The 21,238-nt window shown below is 44.1% G+C and overlaps 5 protein-coding genes and 1 long non-coding RNA gene across 7 annotated transcripts in view; 2 read left to right on the top strand and 4 right to left on the bottom strand.

The window, feature by feature from the left end:
* Positions 1-17: 17 nt before the first annotated feature.
* On the bottom strand, positions 18-844 carry LOC116656271. The gene has a single exon (XM_032455724.2). The coding sequence runs from the start codon at positions 842-844 to the stop codon at positions 440-442; it is 405 nt and encodes a 134-aa protein (XP_032311615.1). The 3' UTR covers positions 18-439.
* On the bottom strand, positions 189-4,583 carry LOC6496598 (ran-binding proteins 9/10 homolog). The gene is made up of 12 exons (XM_001961187.4): positions 4,563-4,583; positions 3,612-4,503; positions 2,807-2,971; positions 2,548-2,738; positions 2,306-2,487; positions 2,133-2,245; positions 1,925-2,076; positions 1,671-1,864; positions 1,440-1,606; positions 1,237-1,376; positions 1,065-1,176; positions 189-1,005 (listed from the first exon to the last, which is right to left on the bottom strand). Exons 1-12 carry the CDS (start codon positions 4,581-4,583, stop codon positions 869-871), a joined length of 2,466 nt encoding a protein of 821 aa, XP_001961223.4. The 3' UTR covers positions 189-868.
* Positions 4,584-4,616: 33 nt separating this feature from the next.
* On the bottom strand, positions 4,617-7,081 carry LOC123257278. The gene is made up of 3 exons (XR_006507304.1): positions 6,961-7,081; positions 4,872-5,024; positions 4,617-4,817 (listed from the first exon to the last, which is right to left on the bottom strand). It is a non-coding gene; the product is annotated as an uncharacterized LOC123257278 (long non-coding RNA).
* Positions 7,082-7,459: 378 nt separating this feature from the next.
* Positions 7,460-9,764, top strand: LOC6493976 (transcription factor grauzone). The gene is made up of 4 exons (XM_001961186.4): positions 7,460-7,688; positions 7,751-8,526; positions 8,606-8,800; positions 8,857-9,764. The coding sequence occupies exons 1-4, from the start codon at positions 7,569-7,571 to the stop codon at positions 9,530-9,532; spliced, it is 1,767 nt and encodes a 588-aa protein (XP_001961222.1). The 5' UTR covers positions 7,460-7,568; the 3' UTR covers positions 9,533-9,764.
* Positions 9,679-12,453, bottom strand: LOC6496597 (vacuolar protein sorting-associated protein 51 homolog). Of its 2 annotated transcripts, XM_044715767.1 has the most exons (7): positions 12,232-12,453; positions 11,410-12,161; positions 10,717-11,350; positions 10,130-10,660; positions 9,954-10,066; positions 9,795-9,898; positions 9,679-9,719 (listed from the first exon to the last, which is right to left on the bottom strand). In XM_044715767.1, the coding sequence occupies exons 1-7, from the start codon at positions 12,310-12,312 to the stop codon at positions 9,715-9,717; spliced, it is 2,220 nt and encodes a 739-aa protein (XP_044571702.1). In that variant the 5' UTR covers positions 12,313-12,453; the 3' UTR covers positions 9,679-9,714. The 2 variants fall into 2 exon arrangements, with proteins under 2 accessions (XP_044571702.1, XP_001961221.1); XM_001961185.4 differs by having other exon boundaries at positions 9,679-9,898.
* A 303-nt stretch (positions 12,454-12,756) lies between these two features.
* The window catches only part of LOC6493978, a 56,111-nt gene continuing 47,629 nt past the window's right edge, over positions 12,757-21,238 (top strand). Inside the window, exons 1-2 of the mRNA XM_044715766.1 lie at positions 12,757-12,865; positions 12,925-13,029. The gene's annotated coding sequence lies outside the window, so the exon portion shown is untranslated. The remainder of the gene's footprint in view (positions 12,866-12,924; positions 13,030-21,238) is intronic.

Raw genomic sequence — 21,238 nt, 5'->3', positions numbered from 1 at the left:
AATTAAAAACACCTCCATTCTTTCCTTAAATACACATCCATACTATATATTTAAACGGTTATTCAGTTAATTGAATTCATGCTTGCATTAATTCTGAATTAATTATATTCTGAAGTTGAAGATTATATTCTGAAGTTGCGTGTGAAAACAATACGCAGAAGACATGAGACAATCGAGGCGGGGGGGAATTCGGTTCGAAGGCTGTGTCGCAGCACAGTTCGCCGTTTAATTTTACATCATAATATTACACACTTTAATGCTTACAGAGGCTAAATAAAATATTTGTTAAACGGTATTAAAATCACGCTAAATCAAAGGCCGCCAAACGTCGTCGCATCTCAAGCAGAACCGAACAGTCAAAAGAAGGGCCAGCGCAGGTAAAATCAGAACGGAAGTAACAACAAAATTTAACCTACTTCGAATTGTAAATAATCTAGATTTAGTCGAGCGTCTCCACGTAGTCCTGCGGATCCACGAACATTGAGGGACTACTTCCACCGCTCAGAGGACCCGCCGCTTCTGCTGCTGCCGCCGCCGCCGCCGATGAAGATGAACTGACTCCGCTGCGATGCCGTCCCCGACGCACTGATCCCGAGCTCGTCGCTGAGACACCGGATCGCAAACCGCTGCCCGTCATCACCGGATCGTAGGTGCGGGAGGAGGGCGCCTCGGTGCTGCTGGAGAGCGAGGACTTGCGTCGCCTCTTATTGCGCCGCCGGCGACGACGTTTGCTCGTCTGCACGGCGACCGCAGCCGTCGATGTGGAGGCTCCACCGCCGGCGCTGCCCAGCGTTTCGGTGAGGGCCACACTGGTGCGCGGCAGAGTCAGCGTGGTCTCGAACATCTTCAGCAGCGTCGGCGAACTGGGTCAATTTTGCGGGAACACATCGTCGATGGTGATGAAAGCGTCCTCGCCCAGCGAGTGCTGTCCAATGATTTTGATTAGCTCGGAGGCGTGTGCCACGAGATACTCCAGCGGCGGGCGTCGCTCGAAGTTCAGTGACTCTGCAAGGGATGTGTATTAGAAAAGGACAAATCTAAGAAAGTTTCTGTGGAGGACTCACCCAATATGGCCGAGTTGAGCGTAGAGGAAACGTTCTCACGTCGCGAAGGACACAGCAGCCAGCCAAGCGGACTGGACCAGGGATTAGAGTAGGCGATCAAGCTAAATGCATCCTACAATAAATAAAAACGTTTACAATCTCCACAAAAGTCAAGGAAATAGTGGATAGGAACCTCCAACATTTGACGCTCCTCTTCAGTCATAAGGTTTTCCTTCTCCAGCTGTTGGCCCATGCTGGACAGTTCCTTTCCAAACTCTAGGATCTTTTCGATAACACGACCACAATTGCGAGACGACGGAGACACATCTACATCTTGGAGAGAGCAGAACGATAAGTTTTAAATTATTCTTTGAAATAGAAGCCAATAATAGCTACCCATTTCCTCGTCGATGGCATCTAGAGAGTTGCGCACTGCGCTGGCATTGCCATTGGAGCAGGAATCGCCTCCGCCGTTGGAGTGACTTTGGCAGGGCTCCATCTCCACGTCCATGCTGTTGCTGTCGTGCTCGACGCACTTGTTGGAATTGTCATCCACTATCATGCTGCAAGCGAGAGAAACTATTAGAACACCATCCTTCCTCTTGTTTATAGTTCCTTAGGAATTACTTTTTCAAATCTGGCTTATCGCCGCCTTGTGGCTTTATCACAGCTGGAATCGCAGTGTTGTTCTGTTGTTGTGGCTGGTTGCTGTTGCCATTTCCATTGCCCTTGCTGTGCTTAAACGCCTTGGTCGACTGTATCACGGACGTTTGGTTCGTGGGCATGGTCTGGGTGGTGGCGGTGACTTTATTGTTGCCTTGCTGTATGACAAAAATACTACATTAGTCCTCTTTAAACACAATCCTGGTTCAAGAACCCACCTCAATGTCTGCTCCGTTAACCATCTCTATGAACTGACGACACTTGAGGGCGAACCAAAGATTTTTGTTATTCTCCAGCAATCCGGGATATGAGTGCAGAGTGTGTTCAATGGCCTGGCTCATTTTGCCCGTAAGTATCAGCTTAATGATCTCTGCAAGCACAAAATGATTACTTTCTTGATCGTTCAGGGAATAATGTCACACTTACTTTGGCGTGTCTTTATGGACTTTAAATCTTCGTCGAAGGACTGATTGGTATAGCCGTTGAAGGCCTCGGCAGTCTTGCTGTAGCCATTATGCACCAAATAAGTGGAGACCAGTCTAAAAATTAAGAAAGTTTAGGTATTTTTCTGGTCCGGACTGGTAGTATGGAGCACCCACCGATTCATCAAGTTCTCTGGGGTCTCCAGCAGATGTGGGTATCTGTCGATTTTGCGGAGCACATTCGAACGCATCTCCTTCATCATGTCCACTATCTTGTCGAATTTGAACGGCTCCTGGCCAAAGTTGGCGTCCACCTCTTCGCCGGGCGTCTGCAAGCCCACAGTTGGATATAGTTTGGTCTAGAAAATATAGATTAAAGTTAAAAATGTGAAATAATAGCTTCAAATTTAAATACCCACCGGCAAGTCCCTAAATGCTATGCCCAGATCCACTCCGTTCTTGGTATAGAAGCAAGTGTTGTTCACAAAGTTGACGCAACATCCGATGACATCGCCGGTGGTGAAGGTGGGCCCATAAGTCTGTCCATTGCCGGACGAGCTGAACGAGTTGCCGTCGTCGCCGTGATAGCCGTACGATTGCTTGTCCCAACCTACTTGAGGGGTGTGTGGTCATTAGGAAGCATGGAGGCATCTCGCCGAGCGTCAACGCAAAACAAACCTGGGAGGCGGTTCATCCGGAACTGCTGGGCCGTCAGTCCTATCCCCATATAGCCATTGCGACCCCTAGAGATGATCCGAACTTCAAAGTAGTAGAGTCCACAGGAGGACGGTATGGGGTAGGCGGTGCGCACGGAGGCGGCATCACTGTGTTGTTTTCCAACGCCTAGAAATGGGAAAAACAATTTTTTAAATAAAGTTTTTATCTTTTTATCTTTAATTCCAATTCCATTAGTCATCCTTGCATTTTTTTCCTCTAAAAAGGTTAACATTTCATTAACAGTATAACAGTGCTGTTAACCGTCTCTGTTAACTGTGTTAACAGTCACGCGAATGAGCGTGGGAGGCATGGGCGGTGAAAAACAAAAACCACCAGACCACAGCTGAGAGATAGCAGTTGTGTGTGTGTGGGGGAGAGCGGGACAACTGCAGCTACACCCAGGTGGCCCCCAAAGTGCACTCACTCCTCCCCCATCCATTGCTTTCTCCTGCTCTATTTTGTCGCTCCCTCTTTCGCTTATCTCCTTATCTATTTATCCTTTTTTGGCTTTTGATAAGAAATTTTAATTTTAATTTGCTAATTTTTAGGTCTGAGATAGTGGGTTTTAATAAAAAAAAAAAAGATAATTACATTCCAGTTTCCTTTTTTTTCCCTCCAGTCCAAATGTGTATCCAAAACGAAACTAGGTTAAGGGTCAAGTCGGTGTACAGGTCTAAAGTAGTCACATGTCTGGTCATCCAATCCAACCCGTTATGAAAATAAATCTAATCTCCCGCTTAAAAAATAAGATTTCTTCCAGACTCACCCTTGTAGGTCACTCGCAGATTGTTCTGGGACAGTCCTATCGACAGACACTTGTCATGCGGACTCCAGCAGCGCGGCAGCGGCGTCTCATTCTCATTGACATTCGGATAGAGGACCCTCAGCGGATCCACGCCAGAGTGCTGGGGGGAATTGGAGGCGGCGGCCGGAGCCGAGTGCTGGCGGCGACTACCGACCCGGGGCGAGCCCTGGGCGTTGGTGCGGGACGAGTGGCTCGGGAACATGTCGTTGCTGAAGTGACTGCCGTTGTTGCTGTAGAAGTGGCGAGTGCGTCGGCTGCTGCTGCTGCTACTGCCGCTGCTGTTGTTGTTGTTTATATTGTTATTATTATTATTGTTGTTGTTGTTGTTGTTGTGGTGGCGCGAAGCACGCAACTGTTGGGGCAGTGGTGTGGAGGAGTAGCGTGGCAGCACGGCCACAGAGTGCAGCCGATGGACGCCAGGTGCGAGTGGTTGCTCTTCTCCGTCTCTGTCGCCTTCGCCTGCGCGGACACCTCCTTCCTCCTCCGCCTCGCCTTCTTCGTCCTCGTAGTCGTCGATGCGCTCCACGGCGTTGGCGTCTATGGTATCGGCGATGGCGTTGGCGTCTATTACCTCCCGATGCTCCTGCGACTCCGAGTCCGGATCCTCCTCCTCCAGTAGGAGTGGTGGCGGTGGATCAGCTTCCGGTTCTTCCTCTGGCTGGGGATGCTCTGGATTCGGTTGTGGCTGCTCCTCCAACTGCAGCTCCCGATCCCGATTCCGATCTTCTACTGATTCTCGTTGATCTCCCTGATCCTGCGGCAACGGCAACTGCTCTAGCTGCTGCTCATGTTCCTGCTCCGGCTGCTGCTGCTGCTGAGGTGCCGTCGATGGAGTCGTGGGTGGCGGTGCAGTCTGGTGGAAAGTAGGAGTGGGTGAGTGATCATGCGATGATGATTGTTGCTGGTCGCGACCCTCGAGATCAGACGGTGCATTGAATGGGTCGGGAACTGAGACGGTTGCTGGGGCGGGGGCGGGTGAGAGGGCAGCAGGTGGCGAGGGGGAGGGAGAATGCGAGTGCGAGTGAGAGTGGGGGGAGTGCGACGTAGAGGGGTAAAAGAAAGTTTGTAATACAGGTCGTATGAGTAATATTCGAAGAAACTTAAAAGTCCCTTTCGACTCTTTGCTGGAGGCCCTTTTGATAAATAAGAAAAACAAAGTTTCTAGCCCTAAACGATAATAAGGTTGTTTTTGTTTGTTTTTCCCAGCTTATGCACATTTACTTGCATGACTGTTGACTTAAATAGATGTCGTGAAAATGAAAATAATTAGTATCAGGTAATTCTTGTTTTGAAGTTGAGCTTTTGTTGGATAATCATTGATTTAATTAAAAAGGGCTATATATTCAGTAATTAAATGGGTTGATTAGAGTGATCCTGTGAGGGGTTTATTTGAAATAAATAATATAAATTAAATAAATAATATAATAATTTTACATATAACACAAACAACAGGGTGTACATTAAAGATGGGGTGTATCTAATAGGGAGTGGTATAATTTTCAATTCTTAAAAATTCTCCAATCTAAGTCTTATATTAAATTCTTTTCGGAGAATCCCAAAATTCTTAGCCAGAACACCTTTTAAAAGGGGCGTGAATATGACCCCTAAACTTCTCATCCAAATGATGAGAATGAAGCCCTGCTTTAAAAACATGTCCATGCACCAATACACGTATGCATTTTACACAATGTAGCTTCACTGTACTCAGTTTTTTAGTTGTTGTTGTGTTTTTCGCAGACCTGGACATTCCGGTGAGCGATAATGAGTGATAAGGGGTGTGGGAAAGGCGGCGGTGTTGCCATTTTGCACGTAGGCAGACTGCGTCAATATTAACTGCATTGAACGCCACAACTGCCGCCGCCAGCTCTCTCCGCATCCCTACCATTTATACAAATTCCAGCACCCCAATCATCCGCATCCCTACCAATAAGAGAAATTCAAACACCCCAATCATCCGCATCCCTACCAATAATAGAAATTCAAACACCCCCAAACATCCCAAACATCCCCATCATTAAACCACTACAAACATCCCAAACACCCCCATCCCTACCATTCATACCATCGTCTCCATCATCAGTATCATCATCATCAGTATCATCATCATCATTATCATCATCATTATTAGCAAAGTTGAAAAGGATTTTGGAAGGACAACCGGATAATGAAACATCACAACAATTCACCCAGACATCATCATCATCATCATTAAGGACAAAGAAATTTATCATCGAAGGAAACCGGGAGGATGGAAGGGAGCCAAGGGTTTTTGAATGCGGCAAGCGGCAATGCCATTTTTGTTTTTTAAAACTGTCAACAAGAGCTGAATATGATAAACATCTGGAAACGTGTCTTCGAATATCGAAAATTTATCCCTGTAATTTATGTCCTTTTGTGGCTAAAACCACAACGGGATCCCACATTAAATTTTGCAAGGGGGAAAATGGGGTACCGTTTGTTCCAAACACGGACCTCTTAGAAGTTCGAAAAAATTGGTTAAATCTACAAAATAAAGTAGAAATTTTAAGTGTTGTTAATTATTCAGAACCATTGTATTAGGCCAAAATAGATTTTAAGTCTAATATTGTCAAAATTAGTGTAAGATCTCATTTCTCAAACTCTCAAACATGAGTTTCTCGTATTAAGTTTAAGTTAAGAGTGTATGGGAGTTTAAGAGCCCAATAAAACTTCAAGCTGAATAATAGAAAAAACAAAAATTTTCATCTCTCTTAAAAAATTCTCTTTTTTCTAAGAGCCAAATAAAATTTCAAGCTGAATAAAAAAAAAAACAAAAATTTTCATCTCTCAAATTTTTTTCTCTCAAAAAAAATTCTCTCTTTTCTGCAGAGCCCTCGAAATGTGGCAACGCCAAAAAGCGCCCTCTCCAGAGGCTTCAAGATCTGGCAACCCGAATGAGGGGAAAAAAGGAGGAAATTTTTTTTAGTTATAAAATTTTAGCAAGCTAAAAAAAATAATGTTACAAAACAATGTTTTCATTGAAAATGCCTTTTACGTCGTTCATTTCTGAAGTTTTCTTTGTTTTCCCTCTAACCAAAGAGTCACTGTCCACATACACAAACACAGCACTCCTCTCTCTCCTTCTCTCTATCGCACACATGCATGAAGCTGCACGCACACACACACACACACACACACACGTCGCACGCATACACGGACGCACAGAGAAGAAAATTTTTTAGCTGGGGCCATGAATTTGATTCTGGGGTCGTTTTGGCAGATGAATTTGCTTTGATTTGCATTTAATGCTGCTGAACTGAGTGACTGCGATTTGATTTGGCGATATAATTACCTTCGAGCAGTTGCTATGCGTCGTTTAAGCTACGAAATTTTGGTTTTATGTATGAAATGGTGTCCGCTTCTTAACACTGACCATTAGGTAGGGATGTCAAAAATGTTTATTTACGCGAAATATCGATATTTTCCAAGGAAACTTTATCGTTTCATTTTATTCGCAAAAACATCACAGGGCTTAAGCGCCAAATTTAAATTCTACGACATTTAGACGGTACTGGGTTTTAAAAAACAAAACAGAATTGTTTCTTCATATTTCACAAATTATTAGGGTTAATGAGTATAGAGTTTCTATTGTATTTAAAAAGCTCTGCGGATAGAAACTCCTGCTGGCGAACTAGATATTACAGCTTACATAAAAAAATGGCACTGCAAGGTATTGTTTTTTACTTTATAGAGCATTTAAATGTTATCCGGAAAGAAAGAAGTTTTATATTTTTAATTTATAACATTTTTAAATTTAATATGTTTTCGATGACAACCCCCAAGGCCCACATGTTCCTGCCCATTGTTTCTGTTTGAAAACTCGTCGCTACCTTGACGCGCACAAAAATAAATCAACAAACATTTCTTGGTTTAAAAGTTTAAATGCATTGATTTCAAATCATGATTTGCCGATTGTGCCTAAGTAACAATGTTCCGGATTTTGATACGATCGACATATTTGGGGCAATGGGAGTATCCCTGAACATGGCCAATATACTGGCCAAATACTTCTGGTTTGAGGTTCGAGTTGTTTATTCTCTGCTTGGATTTTGTTTGAGGATTTGTTTTTTGTTTAATTTCAGCCAAAGAGCGACGATCCGATATCTACGGTGATTTGCGGGAACTGCTGGAACAAAGTAAGCAATTTCCACGAGTTCTACCAGGCTGTGGAGAAAGCCCATCGCCTGCTTACGGAAAGGTTCTCGCTGAAGTCCGGACAGGATCAGCCGAAGCCAGAGGCACCGGAGGAGCCGCATGTGCTGGAACAGGATGAGGTAGAAGAGAACGCTGATGAGGAGGAGGAGGATGACCGAAATCCGGCGTTTTCCGGAGCTCCAAGTGACGACGAGAGCACGGAATCCTTTAGCAACGAGCAGTTCTTGAACGAAGTAATCACTCAAGAGGAGGAGGAGGTGGAGGAGGAAGTAAAGGAAACTACACAGCCCGACGCTGAGAAAGTGCCTTCTACAGCTACAGAGGAACGCCGGGAGACCAGATCCTCTGCCAAAATCAAATCTCAAGCCCCGACAGACCTTCCTCCCCCTGCAGTCACCAAAGTACCAGTTTCCAAAAAGAGAGCCAAGAAGAATTCCAGCAAGGCAGAGGCCACCCCCACCAAAAACAAGCGCTATGCGGACTACAAGCAGTCCATGTTGGCCATTGACGCCAAGATCGCGGCGCACATGCGGCTGACGTGCGATGTGTGCCATGAGGGACAGGAGACCTTTCTGCTCCTCTGCAAGCACATGCTGCAGGCGCACCATCGCAAGGGCTATGCCGTCTGCTGCAATAAGAAGTTTTACAAGCGCTCCTTTCTCACGGACCATATCGATCGCCATGCCGATCCCGAGAAGTTCAAGTGAGTGGTAAAGTGGAGGCCACCAATCTGACAAAGCAGTACTTGCGAGGGTTTCCATACTAATACTCTATATTCGTAGATGCAATCAGTGCGACAAGCGGTTCGCGGACAAGCAGTGCCTGAGGAACCACGAGCTGCTGAAGCACCAACCGGAGGAGGAGAAGATCTTCATGTGCGAGCAGTGCCCAAAGAGATATACCAAACAGTATTTGCTGGATCAGCATCGTGTCATTCACAAGGAGCGCAACGTTGTCTGCGATATTTGCGAAAGGAGGTGCGTCTTGATACAGTCCCTGTCTATAAAATAGAATAAACTTTTAATCCCAATAGGTTTCCCAACGAATCGATGCTCTGTACGCATGTGAAACTGGTCCACGGGAATTATGGCACCATGTGCGACATCTGCGCGCAGGTCATCCGCGGTCGAGCCGCCTTCCAGCGGCATCAACTGGAGCACGCCGGCGTGACGGAGCCCAAGGTGCAGTGCGACATTTGCGGGTCCTGGCACAAGAACAAGCACAGCCTGAAGAAGCATGTTCGGCGGCACAATGGCACCGCTGCCACCTGCGACCTATGCGGCAAGGTGTCGCCAAATCGGAGCGCAATGCTGAGCCATCAGCGGTACGTCCACCTTACGGATCGCAAGCACGAGTGCAGTGTGTGCGGCAAGGCCTTCAAGAAGGCCATTTCCCTGCGAGAGCACATGACCATGCACACGGGCGAGGTGCTGTACAAGTGCCCGCACTGCCCGAAAACCTTCAACTCGAATGCCAACCAGCATACACACCGACGGAAGTGCCATCCCAAGGAGTTCGAGGAGGCGCGCCAAGCGCGTTCCGAAAAGCGAAAGGCCGTCGAGGACGAGACCACCAGTATCCCGACCATTTCGACGACGGGCGACGAGGGTGGCGAAACGCATAGCATTCTGTTGACCCAAACCGACGAGGACCTCAAGTCGGAGAGCATCGAGTTCACCCTGTGTCTTAGTCCAGAAGCAACAGATTGAAATTTTCTTTAAGCCCTTTAGATTTTAAAGAAAAAGTTAAGATTCTGTGGCATCAAATGCGTTCTTTCAACCAAACATATGCACATTGTACATATTTCTTTAGAATTCGAATATTAGACACGTTTTGTTTCCCAAAAATTCAAAAATTGATTTGTCAATAGAACTATTTATTGTAAAGATCCTTAAGCTAGCAGTGTTCAACAAAATAGACGGATACATATGTTAAGTGGAATGTGGATTGATTTTGTTTTCAAATACTAACCCCTTTCGCAAATAATCTCCACGGCATTGGGCTCCATTAGAACGGATTCCAGACAGCGCTGGACAGCAGAGCCGAGGATCTCATCCAGGAGGAAGTTCACCAAGCTGCAAGAACTATTCTTATAAATCAGTTTATCTTTTATTCCAACAACAAACTCACTTTTCATCGCTCACAAACCGCCAGAGGTTCATTTGCAGGTAGTGGGCGTCCACTTGGATTTGCTGAAGTCCGAACTTGCTAAACGTTCGCAGGCGCACGCACTCCAAAAGGGTCTGCAAGAAAGGATAAAGGCTTTGTACATCCTGATGGAAGATATACCCATAGATAGCACCCACCTTGAGACCAATTTTGATAATGCCCATCACAATGGACGCCTTGGTAAAGTCCACCGAAGTGAAAATCTCCACTCGCTCGGAAAACAATCGATGGATGTTGGACACGTAACTGGATTCCAGCTGCGACGGCGTGTAGTTGGACCAGTTGGAGCGATACTGCGGCTTCGATGCCGAGGCAAAGTTGCTGAAATAGGTCTTCCGGCTGGAATCACTGCTGGCTGTGGTGCGGAACCCGGATGCCGTGGTGCCCGTGGACTCATACAGACTGGCCACCACGGTTTCAATGCTGCCCAGCTCCTCGACCACCCGCTTCATCACAGCCCGCACGGATCTGGGCTCCAGGCAGTTCAGCCAATCCCTCGTTTCGACGCTTTTCCGCAGCATCTGCGAGATGTTTGTGCCCTGCAGGCGAACGTATGCATCTAATAGAGCTTGGGCCGTTTCCCGCATCTCGGCACAGATTTCCGTTTCGTGAGTCAAAGTGGCACTGTTCTCCGAGTCTATCTCGTAAAGGTCATCCACCAGAGCAATCTGTTTTAAAATGGATAATTAGAGTTGAATTTAAAGAAATGGAGGAGGATTCTCACCAAAATATGCACTCCCTGCTGCTCCAGTTCCAGGCATGTCTTGGAGAGAACCAGCAACAGATTTGGCGGGCTGGAGCTGGAGGCATCCCCGAAACCGCACATAACCTTGGCTATGTGCCGCAGGAAGCCAATCAGCAGGTTCTCCCGAATGCCCTCCACACACAGGGCGCCCTTGTGCTCGGCCTTGATGTTGAAGGACCAATCGGTGCGCAGGAAGATCAGTAGATCCTGCAACACACCCTTGATCTTCTCCACCATGGCCACGTATAGGTTGCTGATCAGATCGCTCAAGTTCAGGCTACCAGTATCGCTCTTGGCCGAAACCAGGGACAATCTGACAGCACTCAAGCTGTCGGCAAAGTGATCCTTGAGGTTTTTCGAATGAGCATCGCACAACTGGTGGGCAGCTCCAATAATGATGGAAACCGTGTTGCGTTGGACTTCGAGGCCGCGGCAGATATTTCGCATGGCCTGCAGGCGTCGATGAAGGCGATCCAGAGCGCGGAGCATCACTTGGGTGTCGCCGTAGCCAATGTCCGACTCAACCCGGTCCTGGACGAGGGTCAGGTACTTGTCTATGTTCTGGTTGAGGAAGACATTCAGCTCTTGCAGGGCGTTCTCCTGGAAGTCGTCTCTGTTGAAGATCAAGGAGTTTGAGAAAATTCCTATTGGATTCTTTTTGGAAAACCTTACCTCTCGTGCTCGTAGTGCTTGGCCACAAACATGTCAAAGTAGGAGGTCACCACTAGTGCCAGATCGTTGAGGAAACCATCGATGCCCATGTCCACAAACTCCAGCATATCCCGCTCAGTTTGATCCTGCAGCATGACGATTTGCTCGTGAAGTCTTTTGCCGGCGCAGGTGAGCATCTCGCTGGCCAGGTCCGAGGTCTTCTCGTCCAACTGGAGGAGCAGCTCTCCGATTTCGGTTAGCGATTGGGCCGTATTCCCAGCCCTCTGGAAGTCCTTCCGCAGGCGCTCCTTCAAATCCGCCATTATGGCGTCGCAGTCCCTCTGGATGCCGTCGAACGATGGTTGCCGTCCGTATTGGGCAAACACCTTCTGGGCGTGGAGGTAGTCCTGCACTGCCTGCGAGTAGTTCTGTTCCTCGATGAGGGATTTCAGCTTGGCGGGGAGGGTGGAGAGGAACTGCAACCGCTTGAGGAGGGAGTGTTTCTCGGACAGGCGACAAAGCTGCGACCTGGTTCCCTGGAGAGTTCCCGTGATCTGCTCACTGAACGTGGTGATGGACTGCATCTTGGTCATCAGAAGGTTCACATCCGTCTCCATCTGCTTAAAGTCATCCTTCATCCGGCGAATTGTGTCCGTGGCGGAGATGAACTTGTTGTAGTTCTCGTAGACCAAGGTTTGCATGTCCGAGTGAAGGGTTTGGGTGTCCTTTACCACCGCCGCCTCGGTGTCCATAATTTGTTTCAGTGAGCAATCCTTGAAAAAGATAAATGGAAACGGGAACATAAGGTGGGTACTTTTTGTGGTGGGGCACCAACACGTATACCTTCAGCAGCCTTTCCAGGTACATTTCTGAATCGAAGCTGGAGCTGTCCATGTCGTAGGGATTCTCGTTGGCCTCGCCCATTGTGCCGTTTTATTTCTCAGGCCTAAGAAAATAAACTACGAGTAAAAATAAACAGTTTCGTTTAGGTTTGTTGATATTATGTTGATATCATCAAAATATCGATATTCTATGACTGCAATCGCTGACCAACATTGAATTTTAACAGCGACTCTCAACACTAAGAAATTAACCTGCCAGACTTGTGCATAACAGGTGGGAGCTATCGATAAATTGGCGGATTATTTGAAATTGTTCTTTCAATATTTGGGGTTTAATAAACATAGAGGATTCAAAATTATAATATTCACTATATAATATATAATATTAAATGTATAACATTAAAGGTAAGGCAAATAAGTAAGTATTTTATAAATATATATACATTTAGTTGCAGCATTCGTATCAGCTTACTCGAAGCTTTAAACTTTCAACTGATAAGAAGGAGGAACTTGTTTATTTATAATTCCATTCAGAAATCAGTTTCTTAAGGTTCTTCTAAGCGAACACAGCATGCAGGTTTTGGGTCTGATTTTAATCTTGATAATTGCTCTCTGGAATTCAATGGCAGCAGGAGGTACTTGAACGAAATCACTCTCTTCGATACATTTGTGTAATTATTTAGTCATTTTACAGATTGTCTGACAGACCCCGTGACAATGCTGTGCATATTGGATCCAAATCAGGGGAAATAGGCGCGTGTACCAATCTTGCCAATAACGAACGAAGGTGGACCATGATGTGAGTTTCTTTATACTAAGTAATTCAACAGGGGGCCGTCTTGGCAACGTGTGGCAAATCGCATTAAACATTCCACGCCCCTTGGTTGTAAGACCCTCACAAAGGAATGTTGGGCTTCCACTTGCTTCGATCATGATACCCTAGAAATGGATTTAATACTGAAAACTAACTTTTTACCCTTCAAAATTTTTCATCTTTGTATTTTTCATTTTGAAATACATTTTGGCATAACTTTTTTGTGAAAATTAAACATCCTTTTATATTATTTCTAGGGCATTTCCCTCTCGTCATCCTCTTTAGGACATCGACATATTTCTTTTTTTGTGGAGGGAACTTTTTTGGAGGCAGTTTGTCTGCCCGCTGGCGACCGTGTCAAGTTGAATGAACATGGACAAGTTTTTGCCACTTACCGAGGGGAGAAAGTTTCTCTGTTGGGCCTCGCCCCGAAGCCTTGCTGTTCGGCTGCTGTGGCTTCCACTTTCCCTTAGTCCTTTGCGGCGGCTCATTTCAAATACATTAACATTTTGACCTTTTGCAAAAAGTTCGAGCTGCTCGCCGGGCCAAATTTAATTTCGAGTTGTGTGCAGATTGTGCAAATCACACGCTTCTTCTCTTATCTACCTTCGCATTCACCTTGACACTGGCAGTATATGTACATCCGGTCTTCTTTATTCGTGTACTATGTCACATACATAACACTGTGCGACAAAAAAAAAAAAACGAAATACACTTGGGAAACGAGATAGTGTAGGTTGTTAATCTGGTCGAAGAGAACTCAAAAATATTTTTTTTATATTTTTGGAACCCTCCAATTTTTTTTTATTTAAAAAAAAACCGTTTTTTCGGGACTTTTTTGCGCTTAAAAATTCCTGAACGCGTTTTTTTCAACCGATTTCAAAATTTTCGGTGTTTTTCAATAGTTAAATGTTGTAGCTTTTGAAAAAAAAATATATCTTCGATTTTGTTGAACAAAAAGGACAAAATTTTTACACCTGAAACTAAAGTTTTCGACTTCTATTCGTGTTTTTCGGATTTTGATGCCAGTTTTTCGGCACAACTTACAAAAATTCGGCCATTTTTGATACATATCAATGTTGCCTCATTCATTCAGAATAAAACGAGACAAATTTCATCAAAAAATTATGAAAATTGGTGAAGTTATAACGCTTTTCCCAAAAAAAGTCAACTCAACCTAGCGGGCGCTTCGGAGGAACAATGTGTATAAAAATAAGAGTATATTGCTTTCTTCTGACAAAAAGTTTGTCATTTATGCCACATATTAATATTGTCTCAATAATACGGAATAGAACGAGACAAATTTCATTAAAAAATAATACAAATTGTTGAAGTTATAACGCTTTTCCCAAAAAAAGTCAATAAAACCATGGGAGCACTATAAGAAGAAGAGCAAATTCCTGACTTATACACACAGGTACTCCGGAGCGCACGCAAGGTTGAATTGACTTTTTTTGGGAAAAGCGTTATAACTTCACCAATTTTCATAATTTTTTGATGAAATTTGTCTCGTTTTATTCTGAATGAATGAGGCAACATTGATATGTATCAAAAATGGCCGAATTTTTGTAAGTTGTGCCGAAAAACTGGCATCAAAATCCGAAAAACACGAATAAAAGTCGAAAACTTTAGTTTCAGGTGTAAAAATTTTTTCCTTTTTGTTCACCAAAATCGAAGATATAGTTTTTTTTCAAAAGCTACAACATTTAACTATTGAAAAACACCGAAAATTTTGAAATCGGTTGAAAAAAACGCGTTCAGGAATTTTTAAGCGCAAAAAAGTCCCGAAAAACGTTTTTTTTTAAGTAAAAAAAAATTGGAGGGTTCCAAAAATAAAACAAAATATTTTTGAGTTCTCTTCGACCAGATTAACAACCTACACTATCTCGTTTCACAAGTGTTTTTTCACTGTCGCACCGTGTAATATATATTGGAGGAACTTCTAAAAATATTCCTTATTTCAAGAGATTTGAATTCTTCGCTCTGGGTATCTCTGGGAATGCCACACGCTATACCGTTGCATACTTGCAGGCTGAGGATTCTATCGCAATCCAAACACACGGCACTCACACCGACACAGGTGTGTGGCACAAACTTTGCTTTCATCAAACTGAAAATTGAATTTACGTAAGCCGAGAGAAAGTCACGAAAAAAAAACAAAAAATTGGGAGGAAAACTGAAAAACGGGAACGTCAAGCGTCGAACGTGTCAAGGTCAAGTCAAGTTGCCATTGTCGTCTCTGTCCGTATATCCCTTCATCCCCCTTACTCTTCCACCCACCACCGATTCTTTTCCTCCCTCTTTTTATTGTGTGCGCAACAGGGACGCCACATGCCACTCTCCACCACCCTCTACCCTCCACCCACTATCCACTACTCTCCACACTTCCACTTCCGCCTCATGTGCTTGTGCTTGTGCAGTTTGAAGTGCGCCAAGTCGTTAAATTAATTTCAGTGCACTCAGAAGACAGGAGCAGCGGAAACTGGAGCACAGCTAGCGCTCATTTTAAACGGATTATGTGCACGGCATTGATGGGGGTACACTGAGCAATTATTTTATGTGACAATACAAAACTCCTTTTAAATATACAAATTCTGGCATTTTTGTACATTTTTTACTTTAATTTTGATTGTGTAGGAATATTTCCATAAAATATATTTTTAAAATAAATTTAAAATATTTAAAAATATATTAAAATATAGAAAATAACATGAAATTAAAGTTATAGATATAATGTTGGTAAGATAATAATATAAATCTTCAAAATGTATTCTAAGCCAACCCTGCGTATACGTAATTTTTTCCCAAATTGTGTTCTTTTTTGAAAAGAAAATTTTTAATCTCACTTTTAAAACGTAAGAAAAATAACAGAATTTAACATTTTGTTTGGAAACAGAAGTTTTGTGAAATTGGTAGGTCAACGTTGCGTATGAGTAATGTGATGTACATATTTTAGTTCCACATTCATTCGACTTTTATTAAGTAGTTTATCCAAAAATATATTTATATTTTAACTTTATCAAAAATTACAAATCAAAGCTAAACGACCTATTTCCTTTTAACTTTTATTAAAAAATCAAGGCTGAGACAACACTGCGTATGAGTAATAACTTTTCGATAGCCTTGCATCCTTTAAATATTTCATCTTATCAATAGTCAATCAATATTTATCAAATGTTCTATTTGCTTCTCCCAGTGTAATGGCAGAGAGTGTTGGCTGATTTAAAAAAGGAAGTTCCGTGGGGCAGGGGTAGCTGCTTTGGCTGCCGCGGCAGAGATTACTGGCAAGTGCCGCGCAAAGAGAAGTGAGGCTGCGTGAGTGGACAGCGAATGAATGGCAAACAAGTCGAATGCCATAACACACACAACTTAAAGCCAAGTCAGAGAGGAGGCAGGACGGAGTGGCCAGTTGGCTCAAAGCGATTGGGGAGTGGGGTTGCTCAGTTGGAGACTCAAATGGCATGCCTGATTTCACTTTAAGCTTCAGCTAACACTTGGACAGAAAATTCACAAAATGGGAAACTGAAATGTATTAGTTTAAAGCTGAATTTTAAATGATAATTGATTTAAATTAATTTTAAAAAATAAGAATAGCATTTTTAGTAAAAAGATTAAGGTCTAATTTGTCAGTTAAAATAATTTTCATTGAAAGGATCCCCCGAAAATGTACATCTGTTATGTGATGAATGGTTTTTTCCACTTTGGGCGTTGCGATAAGGTTGTCAAGTGCCGACAGGTTTATCTTCCGCCAAAGAAACGCAATTTAAATGCATTCACAAAATAAAAGCACCACTCCGCGGCGCGGTAAGCCAAAGGATGTGTGGCCATAAACACACCGGAGCCCCCACACCCACACACCCACACACTTACGCAAACAATCGGGAATGCATGCAGATGTATGCCAGTCCCGCAGAGGATTGGGCCTGGGAGAATTCCCATAAATCTGCACGCAAAGTGCTTCCGGCCTACCAGCCCAAAATGGCTGACGCTTCTCTTCCGCCGCTGGTGCCGCCGCTGCCTGGCTCCTGCTAGCTCAACCTCGTCCTGGGGCCCTCTAATATCACTAAAGTGCCGGCCGCAGGTGTTTACCTGTGGGTTGGGACAAAAACAGGGGCCTGCATCCAAGGGGTAGCCAATGCAAATGCAACTGCCTCTGCCTCTGCCACAGATGCCAAAAGGAAAAAGAATACTAGAATTGCGGCAGTGGCAACTGATAGGCAGTCAGAGCTTAATGTGGCTACTAGTCCCTCCCAGCTGAGGGATGGCTGCAAAATCGAGGTTACAAGATGTCCTTAAAACTGAGAAAAAAAACCAAGGATTTTAACATAATTTTGTATAATTTGTAGTTCTGTACTGTTAATTAATTTTAATTAGGAGTTTAATTAACATATAAATCAAGTACATAATATATAAATTTATTTTAGACTATTTTTTTCAGTGTACCAAGTCTCCCCTCACTTCACATTTTGCGCCTCTGTCAGTTGGCGTTGGCGTTGTCAATTTTTTATTGCCCTTTGGCAGCTGTGTGTGTGTGTGTGTTTTCTGAGTTCTGGGAGGATTCGGATTCCGCTTTCGAGGTTAGCGGGTCACGTGCCGCTCTCGACCTGCTCCTCCGACATTTGCCACATTCTGCTGCGACAAAATCAGCGCCGTGGCATCTTCGCCAGCAATTGAATTCAAATGAAGCCGGGGCCAAAAAGGCGGAGATGCCCCAACAGAATAAATGCGATGCCATAAATCAAGCATAAAAATTGGCATTAATTTTGCCCACGAGAGGGGGGGCGGATATGGGCATGATAAGGAGAGAGATGGCGACATCCCCAAACGAGAGAAAGAGAGGGCAAGCCGCTTACGTGGGGAGCTTGGCGAATTCAATTCAGGGAAGCGAAAGCGCTGCGCATCGATCACGCTTGGAATATTCAAGTGACAATCAACCGAACTCATCCCGGTTTTTCAGCGCTTTTCCATTTCCATCTTCCATCTCCACCCTCCACTGAACCACCTCTCCAGTTTCCACCTCTCCAATCTCTACCTCTCCAATTTCCACGTCTCCACTCCATTTCCCATTTCCCTACCGTTCTGCTCATCTAAGCGAAAATAAAAAAAAAATTTGAATGAATTTAATCGGATATGTTTCGTGCATTAGTTTTGCGGTCATGATGGTCTTTTTGGGAAATTTACATTTCATATTTCGCATCCCGGGTGTTCCCCGCTTTTCACGCATTATGCAATTAAAATTGCCCCCCAAAGTGTGTTTATAACAATCCTGCGGTTTTTGGGAAAATAACTAACTAATCAAGCCGCAGACCCCACGGCTGGCCAACTGCCTGACCACAGTTTGGAATTTAGAGTTGGTCCGGACTCCGGTGCAATGAAACGAAATGAAAACTTTTATGGTCTGATAATCAGCATTTGATGGCTATATTTAGAAGGGTTCTGTCGTCCACTTTTTTTTTGGGGGAGCGAAATAGAGGGTTGTTGGGCCAAATTCTAGGTGCATTAGGGTATAGACTGCCGGACAAAAATAGCCTAAAGAGCCCGGAATTGATAGCCCCGATGTCTCTGTTTGTGTGTATCTGTCTTTCTTTCGTCACTGAGCTCTCCATTTGGTGTCTCCTTTCGCGTGTCCCGCATTTTTATAGCATACTTTCGAGCGAATTGCTTTATACTTGCCCGCTTGGAAATTATTGCCATCTGGGGACCCGATTTGGTTTACACTTTACTTTTCCCTCTCCTCGCACTCACACTCGCAATCGCAATCGCACTCGCATCCTTGCCATTTGCGTTCCAAGCCGAAAAAATGTCCTGTCCACTGAAAGAAAGTCTGCGGCTGGTCCGGCAAAAGGTCAAAGGGTATGTATATAAGCTGAGTGCAATGCCTGAGAAGAAAAAACTTTATCCTTTTGGCTGTGAATGGATAAGGATCTTTTGTGCCTGTCTCCATGCTAATAAAGGTAAATGCCATTAGGACTGTAATGCTGCTGAAAGCAAAGTCCTGGCAAATGTATGCACGTTTCGCAAGCACAGTGAGGCCTGGCTAAGAAAGCTATCTAGTATCTTCTATCTACTATTAATTATAGCTTAGCCAAGGCTTAGAAAATATTTTACAATTTGTTAAATTTTAGCTCTTATTTTAATTAAAACCCTATCACCTTAGAGAAGCTCCACTGTAAGCGGAGAACAAACATATATTGCGACGTGGACATATAGCAGATGGGTGGAATAGGCCAAAGTTCTCAAGTGGATCCTGTTTTGGGGCGGCGCATGGGCTGGGCCTGTGAGGTCCTGTGAGAGATTCCTGGCAGTCGCGTCGCACATGGAATCAACAGTTTACCTGGTTGGGTGCTTTTGCTTTTGGCCCGAAGCTCGGTCTGGCTAAATGGCTTAAACCCCGACCAGAACTGACAACAAATACAGCTGATGGTGATGGCAATGGCTATGATGAGGCCAGGGGCGGGGGTGGCTGAAAGTGTCGAAAGGGGGTGGCGGGAGCACTGCCATTTTCCAGACAGAGGCGCATGCACAACGGCAATTACTCATGAAAATAGTTTGGCAAGCCAGGGGAGCGTGGAGATTGGAAGGGGGGATGAGTTACGGTTTAGAATTTCCGTTGCTGGGGAAACGCTTCCCCCCTAACCAGGCTCACCACCCCCTTCGGTGGCCTTTGTTTATTTGTTTATCCTGCACTCCGTTTGCTCAAAATCAGGATTCCTGTTGCTGCAGCCGTTGTTTTGTTGATTTTCCAGCCCGGCCAAAAGGGAGCCGTTAGTGGGGAAATCGAGGAAAATTGTAGTTATCAATGACACACTGAGGGGATCACTTGAAGATACTTGCTGTTTAGAGTCCTTTATTTAAGGAATATGTCCTCCATAATATCTATTCAGGTAGTCCAAAGACTTCTAGTTGTTAGACTAAGATGGATTGAATTTCCCTTGATTTTGTCTCAGTGTACATCTACATAATTTGCAACTTTCTATCCCCCATTCTGCCCTCGTCACTTTTGAACATGCCAGCAATTCGGGTAAAGGACTAAAAATGTAAACGAAATCGAATATGATTCCCATTCAGATTGCGATTGTCTGCTTGTGCTTATGCTGCTGTTTTATGCTATGCACTTTCGGTATATTTGGCATCCTTGAGGCCACAGGACAATCAGCATGCATGATTTAACATTTCCCCAATGCGAACATGAAAAATGCCATTGCATACGTATTAGGGGTGTTCCAGTTGGCGAAATCTCCTAAAAAAAATATACCTATTTTATTAAAATAATTTTATAATTATAAAGTTCTGATTGTATTTTAAGGAATGGTTTAAGTTTAGAAATTTAAATTTTTAAAAAATTCAGTTAAATCAATGCATTTTTCCAAAACAGTTCTCCTTTTAGGCGATTTCAAAATCAAGAACTCTCCCTTTTTTTATGAAAATATTCGCCCAGAGAATGCATTTCGCCCAAAATGTGAATGGAAAAAACGGAAAACCGCTGCACATAACTAACTGGGGACTTGAATTCTCGGTTTTGGGGCATATTGTGCGCCAATTTCCATACAAATTTCCCCCTTCCCACACAAACACACATCCACACACACATACACGCACACTAACGCAAGTCTCGGCCAACTGTCGATCGTAAATGTGAAAGGCAGCTTGGTCCCACGAAACTCCGTATGAATGAAACAAAACAAAACAAAGCTAGGCAAAGCCCAGAAGAAAAACAAAGGCCCACATGCGATAAAGAAAAACAAAAGTCAGGAGAAGGTGGTAGCTGTGTAGCTGTAAAAACAACAACTATCACTAGTAGGAATAACAACAAAACAAAACCCGACGCCAAACCGAGAGGCTGAGAGCTAGAAGAAAATTAAAAAGTAAACACAAAAATTCACGTGCTCCGCATGCATAAAAACACCAAGTGGGAAAAGGAGAGAGTTGGCTATGAAGAAAGAGGACGACCCCAAGAGGCTGCGCGGGAGCGCAAGAGAAATGTGGAGCCTGCGCAGGAAAATGAGTAAAAGTAAAAAAAGAGAGAGAGAGAGTGCGGAAAGCACCATAATTTGTAAGCTGTATGGGAATTTCTCTCGAGCGAATTTTATTTACCGCTATGATGACGTATGCTTTTAATAAAGGGTATGCTAGACATAAGCTAAAGTGCTGAACTTAAAAAGGATTTAAGGATGTGGGTCATTAAATATTAATC

This window comes from Drosophila ananassae, chromosome 3L (assembly GCF_017639315.1).
Source record: "Drosophila ananassae strain 14024-0371.13 chromosome 3L, ASM1763931v2, whole genome shotgun sequence".
In the NCBI taxonomy this organism is placed as follows: Eukaryota; Metazoa; Arthropoda; class Insecta; order Diptera; family Drosophilidae; genus Drosophila; species Drosophila ananassae.
The sequence above is the reverse complement of the archived record's forward strand: the minus strand, read 5'-3'. Positions and strand labels throughout refer to the sequence as shown.

Bases quoted from the DNA above. Each gene is read 5' to 3' on its own strand.
- LOC6496597 (XM_001961185.4), bottom strand. From the start codon at position 12,312: ATGGGCGAGGCCAACGAGAATCCCTACGACATGGACAGCTCCAGCTTC. The intron at 10,661-10,716 runs GTGAGAATCCTC...ATTTTAAAACAG, and splicing joins AGCAGGGAGTGCATATTTTG to ATTGCTCTGGTGGATGACCT. The intron at 10,067-10,129 runs GTGGGTGCTATC...CCTTTCTTGCAG, and splicing joins TTATCAAAATTGGTCTCAAG to ACCCTTTTGGAGTGCGTGCG.
- LOC116656271 (XM_032455724.2), bottom strand. From the start codon at position 844: ATGTTCGAGACCACGCTGACTCTGCCGCGCACCAGTGTGGCCCTCACC.
- LOC6493976 (XM_001961186.4), top strand. From the start codon at position 7,569: ATGATTTGCCGATTGTGCCTAAGTAACAATGTTCCGGATTTTGATACG. The intron at 8,527-8,605 runs GTGAGTGGTAAA...CTATATTCGTAG, and splicing joins GCCGATCCCGAGAAGTTCAA to ATGCAATCAGTGCGACAAGC. The intron at 8,801-8,856 runs GTGCGTCTTGAT...TAATCCCAATAG, and splicing joins TGCGATATTTGCGAAAGGAG to GTTTCCCAACGAATCGATGC.
- LOC6496598 (XM_001961187.4), bottom strand. From the start codon at position 4,583: ATGCACCGTCTGATCTCGAGG. The intron at 2,972-3,611 runs GTGAGTCTGGAA...TCCCATTTCTAG, and splicing joins TCTGCGAGTGACCTACAAGG to GCGTTGGAAAACAACACAGT. The intron at 2,246-2,305 runs GTGGGTGCTCCA...CTTAATTTTTAG, and splicing joins CCAGAGAACTTGATGAATCG to ACTGGTCTCCACTTATTTGG.